The sequence below is a fragment of the Megalobrama amblycephala genome, linkage group LG8, assembly GCF_018812025.1.
Source record: "Megalobrama amblycephala isolate DHTTF-2021 linkage group LG8, ASM1881202v1, whole genome shotgun sequence".
Taxonomy (NCBI): domain Eukaryota; kingdom Metazoa; phylum Chordata; class Actinopteri; order Cypriniformes; family Xenocyprididae; genus Megalobrama; species Megalobrama amblycephala.
In genome coordinates, this window is record NC_063051.1 from 10,547,945 (window position 1) to 10,555,444 (window position 7,500).

The 7,500-nt window shown below is 37.7% G+C and overlaps 1 protein-coding gene across 1 annotated transcript in view; it reads left to right on the top strand.

Annotated features, from left to right (window-relative positions):
- Positions 1-2,903: 2,903 nt before the first annotated feature.
- vdrb (vitamin D receptor b) overlaps positions 2,904-7,500 on the top strand; it is a 14,455-nt gene continuing 9,858 nt past the window's right edge. Inside the window, exons 1-3 of the mRNA XM_048199198.1 lie at positions 2,904-3,379; positions 3,537-3,667; positions 4,638-4,822. Of these exons, the coding sequence (XP_048055155.1) occupies positions 3,195-3,379; positions 3,537-3,667; positions 4,638-4,822 (501 nt within the window). The 5' untranslated portion in view covers positions 2,904-3,194. The remainder of the gene's footprint in view (positions 3,380-3,536; positions 3,668-4,637; positions 4,823-7,500) is intronic.

Genomic DNA, 7,500 nt, shown 5'->3' on the forward strand with positions numbered 1-7,500 from the left:
TATTCTTGAGTGTTTTTGAGGCTCTTAACATGCTTCAAATTGCATGAAACTCGACACACACATCAATATTGTCAACCAGTAGACATGGACAAAGCCATAGAAATGGGCGTGGTGGAGGGGCTCAGTAGCGCCACCTTTTGACAAAAGTGGGGGGGTTAGTTTTTCCTACAATCACCAAACTCGGTACACATATTGTTCTCATCAAGCCGGACAATTTTCTAATTTACATTCATTAGCTCCGACCAACAGGAAGTCAGCTATTTTGGTTTGAATGTTAATTTTTGAAAAAACAGGCTATGAATTTTATACTACTGCTCCTACAGGGTTTATCCAATTTACACCAAACTTTTTTTAACTTGTTGCTAACACATTGAAGTTGTTTAATTGCAAACGGATTTTGGATATCTCAAACGGTTTGGCCGTGGCGAGGCAACGAATTTATGGCAAGAAAAGGGAAACAAAGTGTTATAACTTCTGCATACATTAATTGATTTTGATGAAACTTCGGCTTAGTCTTCGTTGTACAAGGCTGATCACATGGATGTGACTATTGTGATTCAAAGTAATAGCGCCACCAACTGGAAGCAGAAAATGTGTCACTTTTAGCATACATTGAGATCACCCTCTTATTTTTACCTGATTTGCTTCAAAATTCATCAGAATAATGTTAAAACTTGGCACATGTAATACTTTGAAAATGGGCAGGGAGGAGGGGCTCTATAGCAGCACCTTGTAGTGCAGTAAATGTGGAGCGAATTTGACATAGTCCTTTGATGTTTAACCGTTTTAAATGCCTATTGCCCGCTGTGCACAGTTGCCCTGAAGCCACCGGGGTGGCGGTGCCACCGGGCTTGGGCCCGCCATCGCTGCTCGCAGCTATATTTTTTTTTTTTTTTTTTTTTTTTTTTTTTTTTTTTTCCGTCTTCCGGGGCTTTTTGGGGCCTTAACATGCTCAAAAACTCTTGAAAATTGGCACACACATTGGAATCCGCGGCAACAGGGCCGGGCAGAAGCTGGTACCCGGGCGTGGCAGGGGGCTCAACAGCGCCCCCTTGAAAAAGGTCTGAAAATTTGGTCCATATATTAAACACGCTTGCACGTATTAGTCTGAAACTCGGTACACATATAGACCTCATCGGGCCAAACAACTTTCGTGCTCTAAGTTAAACGTCACGCCAACAGGAAGTCAGCTATTAAGGGTTGTTTGAAAACGCATGCTCTGGAATTTGATATACTCCTCCTAGACGATTAATCCGATCGCCACCAAACTCGGTCAGCATGAAGTCAAGACACTGATGATTAAAAATTGCCAGGGGATTTTTGATATCTCGAACGGTTTGTCCGTGGCGAGGCAACGAATTTATGGCGAGAAAAAGGAAACAGGAAATGTGTTATAACGTCTGCATACATATATTGATCTTTATGAAACTTCACAAGTGTGTTCGTTATAGGAGTCTGATCACATGTATGTGACTATTGTGAGTCAAAGTTATAGCGCCACCAACTGGCAGCAGGAAGTGTATCACTTTTTGAAATGTTTTGAGATCACCCTCTTATTTTTACCTGATTTGCTTCAAACTTCATCAGTGTAATGTCAATACACAGCAGATGTAGACCTATGACAGGATTTTTGATATTTGAAATATTGTTGCCATGGCAACAGGTCAAACTGTAATAATATTCTTGAGTGTTTTTGAGGCTCTTAACATGCTTCAAATTGCATGAAACTCGACACACACATCAATATTGTCAACCAGTAGACATGGACAAAGCCATAGAAATGGGCGTGGTGGAGGGGCTCAGTAGCGCCACCTTTTGACAAAAGTGGGGGGGTTTGTTTTTCCTACAGTCACCAAACTTGGTACACATATTGTTCTCATCAAGCCGGACAATTTTCTAATTTACATTCATTAGCTCCGACCAACAGGAAGTCAGCTATTTTGGTTTGAATGTTAATTTTTTGAAAAAACAGGCTATGAATTTTATACTACTACTCCTACAGGGTTTATCCAATTTACACCAAGCTTTTTTTAACTTGTTGCTAACACATTGAAGTTGTTTAATTGCAAACGGATTTTGGATATCTCAAACGGTTTGGCCGTGGCGAGGCAACGAATTTATGGCAAGAAAAGGGAAACAAAGTGTTATAACTTCTGCATACATTAATTGATTTTGATGAAACTTCGGCTTAGTCTTCGTTGTACAAGGCTGATCACATGGATGTGACTATTGTGATTCAAAGTCATAGCGCCACCAACTGGAAGCAGAAAATGTGTCACTTTCAGCATACATTGAGATCACCCTCTTATTTTTACCTGATTTGCTTCAAAATTCATCAGAATAATGTTAAAACTTGGCACATGTAATCCTTTGAAAATGGGCAGGGAGGAGGGGCTCTATAGTAGCACCTTGTAGTGCAGTAAATGTGGAGTGAATTTGACATAGTCCTTTGATGTTTAACCGTTTTAAGTGCCTATTGCCCGCTGTGCACAGTTGCCCTGAAGCCACCGGGGTGGCGGTGCCACCGGGCTTGGGCCCGCCATCGCTGCTCGCAGCTATATTTTTAATGTGTTCTTGTTAAATAAAAGTATCTTACTTACACCTAACTTTTAAATAGTAGTGTATCATGGTTTCCATAAAAATAGTATGCAGCAAAAACCATTTTCAACATTGATGATAATAAATGTTCACCAAATAAGCATATTAGAATGATTTCTGAAGGATCATGTAATATAATCAAATAGTTATTTTAAATTGGAATAATTTTTTCTACTAGCATTTGACAACCAGAAAGTGTCCAGATACCTTTTGTTTTAATTTTGAACAATATTTGTATTATTTTATATTTTGAAACCTAATAAACCTTTTTTTTTTCTGACCAAATGTTTGCTATATGTCAAAAATAAATGTCATTGGTTTGATATTTTGTTATATATTGCAGAGACATTTGAACAAGTGTTCAAATACTTTTATGGTTCACTTTTTTTGTTTATTAGGTTAATCATTTTTCACAATATAACTTTTTACTGTATCTTTGATCAAATAAATGCTGCCTTGGAGAGCAGAAGGCATTACAAAAACCATAATTAATAAAAAACCTTAATTACAAAGTCTTTTGACCAGTAGTGTACATTACACAGAGTCGGTGGTGTTCTTCCCATCATCCCCATAAATGCACAATTCTGTATGTATGTATGACTCTGACTGTCTCTTCTCCTCCTTCATCTCCTACAGAGATGGAGTCAGCCGTTAGTACATCCACTCAAGTGCCAGATGAGTTTGACCGTAATGTTCCACGGATCTGTGGTGTGTGTGGAGACAAAGCCACTGGCTTTCACTTTAATGCGATGACCTGCGAGGGCTGCAAAGGCTTCTTCAGGTACACACTCACATTTTCTCTCATCCAATTTGGTATTTGCACATTTACACAGATGTTCATTAGGAAACACATTAACCCGTATTATCTGTAACCAATGTGATACAGCCAGACTATTTATAGTTTATGCGTGTGTGCGTTTTGCGTGTGTGTTCATTAGGCGCAGTATGAAGCGCAAGGCCAGTTTTACCTGTCCTTTTAATGGAAGCTGCACCATCACTAAAGATAACCGTCGCCACTGCCAGGCCTGCAGACTCAAGCGTTGCCTGGATATTGGCATGATGAAAGAGTGTGAGTTACTAGCCAAAATGACACATCTTGGAACACTGATCACGAGGAGCCAAGTCACTTTGTTATATCATGTTTTAATTATAGTTTAGATTTTATTTAACCTGGGTAAGAGTCTCAACGTGTCTCAGCTGTCATTTTTACAGGCTCTGCAGGAAGGGAAATTTATTTATAAGGTTGTGCCAAACAAAAGCAAGGAAGGTGATTCTTTCACAAAAGGTCCTTTACACAAGGCTGTTAGCAAAGTGATACTTAGTATAAGGAAGTAGTTTTGCTATTTGTGATCCTGAGTGGCCATTCTTTGTATGTCATTTTGAAAGTGGAAGGTATTTCAAATTAGGGATTTCAAAATGCTCAATTGCTCTTGTGTTTTGAAGAGTTATCAGCAGAAAGTGTAGCTTGTTTTTTAAAACAAACACCACACATAGAAAGATAAGATAATTTATCATAAAGCAGCAATATTGATAGAATTGTTTTATTGACCCCAACAATCATAACAGCTATAAAACCTGAATATTGCTAAAGGTCACAGTTTGATCCAAAATAAACTGGTAGTAATGCACATTTTCATATAGGACAAAGAATGATGTTAAATTCAGTTAAACCTAAAAATAAATAATTTTTTGAAAATGAATAATAATTATTCTCAGCTTAGTGTGGAAAATGAAGAGAAATCCAGTAGATTTAGCTGTTTTCTGATATTGTGTTTCAGTTTTTTTTCTCCCCAGATATTTCTGCAAGTAATATCGGTCTGATGGAATTGTTCTCCCCCTTATCAGTGTCTGTGAGACTGAATTTAAAGCTATTGATTATCATCAGCAAACAACTAAATTATGATGAGTTATGGTCATAATAGAACACTGGAAAACAACATACGATTTTAGTTTCACATTCATTTTTTATATGCATTTTACCTGTAATAAAATTATATTACATGAGTATAGTAATGATACTCGTCTGTCTTTTCCTTTAGTTATACTGACTGATGAAGAGGTTCAGAGAAAAAAGGATCTGATCCAGAGGAGAAAGGATGAGGAGGCTCAGAGGGAGGCGCAGAAGCCCCGGCTCTCAGACGAGCAGCGCCACATCATTGACACGCTGGTGGATGCGCATCACAAAACCTATGATGATTCCTACTCTGACTTCTCACGTTTCAGAGTAAATACTCATCTATTTTTTTTTTCTTTTCTTTTCCTCTTCTGCATATTCTCTCATTTTCAACCAGTACAGTGGCACCAATATGTTTTTGTACACTTACACTTTTAAGTATCAAACCAAGTGCCTTCTGCAAACAAATGATTCTATAAAAAATTCAGATCAAACATTCTCAACCAACTGGAGCTAAATTGATTTTTTTCAAATGTGAGAATTTTCAGCAGCCATTACATGATCCTTCAGAAATAATTCTGTGGTAATTTGCTGCTTAAGAAACATTTCTTAATATTATCAATGTAGAAAACAGTTGTGGTGCATATTTTTATGCAAACCATGCTATATTTTTTTTCATGATTCTGTTGGCACTTTTCCACTGCATGGTACGGTTCGGTACGGCTCGATACGGCTCACTTTTTGGTGCTTCTGCACTGCATGGAACGGCTCAGTATGGTACGGTACGGCTCGCTTAAACCGATACTAAATGTGACATGTAAACACTGCAGATTAATGATTGGTCAGAGAGAATCATCACTACCAGCGTCATTGGATTTGAAACATGAGACAACAATCCCGCTGGATTTAAATCAGTCAGTAACAGCCACCGCAGTATCATTTGTTCGCGAAACGACTTGCTTTAAACGACTGTCGCACGCAACTTGAAAAAAGAAATGGGTGTATCGTGGTTAGTAGATGAGGCGCAGAATCGTTGGTGGACGAGAAGTGGATCCATAGCAGTAGAGGCGGCACAACTATAATGATCAGTCTATCCCACCCACTTTAAAGCGATACTTACTGCAATGGTAAAGCAAACTGAAAGTAAAGCGAGCCGAGCCGAGCCGAGCCGAGTAGTACCAAGCAGTGGAAAAGCGCCATTGATTAATTTAAAGCTTCTGTCCTTAACTTTTTTGGGGTTAAAAATAATCCAAAAATCAATTTTTGAGCAAGTACAGTGCTCAGCGTAAATGAGTACACCCCCTTTGAAAAGTAACATTTTAAACAGTATCTCAATGAACACAAAAACAATTCCCAAACTGCTGACAAGGCTAAGTTTAATATAACATCTGTTTAACTTATAACATGAAAGTAAGGTTAATAATCTAACTTAGATTACACATTTTTCAGTTTTACTCAAATTAGGCTGATGCAAAAATGAGTACACCCCACAACAAAAACTACTACATCCAATACTTTGTATGGCCTCCATGATTTTTAATGACAACACCAAGTCTTCTAGGCATGGAATGAAGAAGTTGGCAACATTTTGCAACATCTATCTTTTTCCATTCTTCAAGAATGACCTCTTTTAGAGACTGGATGCTGGATGGAGAGTGATGCTCAACTTGTCTCTTTAGAATTCCTCATAAGTGTTCGACTGGGTTCAGATCAGGAGCCACTGAATCACTTTCACCCTGTTCTTCTTCAGAAATCCAACAGTGGCCTTAGATGTGTGTTTAGGATCATTGTCATGTCATCTTCTCTTTCAGTATAGAGCAGTACATCTGTGAATTCATGATGCCATCAATGAAATGCAGCTCCCCGACACTTGTCGCCTTCACCTTTCTGGTGTAAAGAAATTTTCTTTCTCAGGTCTTGTGACATTTCTCTTCCATGTGGTGCCATTGCTGACAGCATGAAATGGGAAGGGGTTTTAACACCCTTTTATAGTCAACTGTCTGCTGGACACCTGTGTAATGAATAATTAGACTCACCTGTGAATTAAATTACACATTTGTAGTGTAAAATTTAGCTTTGCTCCAGAGACTTTCAGTGGGGTGTACTCATTTTTGCATCACCCTAATTTGAGTAAAACTGAAAATGTTGTTCTCTAAGTTATATTATTAACCTTACTTTCATGTTATAAGTTAAACAGATGTTATATAAAACTTAGTCTCGTCAACATTGTTTTTGTGTTCATTGAGATATTGTTTAAAATGTTACTTTTCAAATGGGGTGTACTCATTTACTGAGCACTGTACATAACCAACCAATAAATGTTCAAAACATTTGTTACTTACTTGTTCAGACATTTTCTGGTGAAAAGTCTTATTTTGGTCATACTTCCAAGACGTAGAAACTGTGATTCCGAAGTACAGTATCCATACCGATGTGGTGACTGACAGCAAACATTAGATTCATCCGCACTGAGGAGCCGTGCCGATGCACAACCCACGTAAAAATGACAATTCCACAAATAACTGCAATTGCAGGTTTCAAACAGAGATACTGACAAAGAGGCAAAACTTATGGACTGCAGCTTTAATGTGTCCTTCCTCAATAAAAGTCAACAAAAACATCTTACTAACCCTAAACTTTTGATCTGTAGTGTATATATGATATATATATCTCCTTGGAGAGCAATCATAGTTTAGTACATTAACTATGAACGTTTTCCACTAGCATTTGACAACCAGAAAGTGTCCAGATACCTTTTGTCTCAAGTTCAAACATTATTTCTTTTATTTTATATGAAACCTAACAAACCTTTTGTTTTTTCTGACCAAATGTTTGCTATATGTCAAATAAATGTCATTGATTTGATATGTTGTTATATAGGTAATGCAGAGACATTCATACTTTAAGTGTTCAAATACTTTTATGATTCACTTTTTTGTGTTGTTTAGGCCTCCATACACTGGTAATTTGCTCAATGTGTTCATGTTTACGTGTGTGTGTTTTGTGTT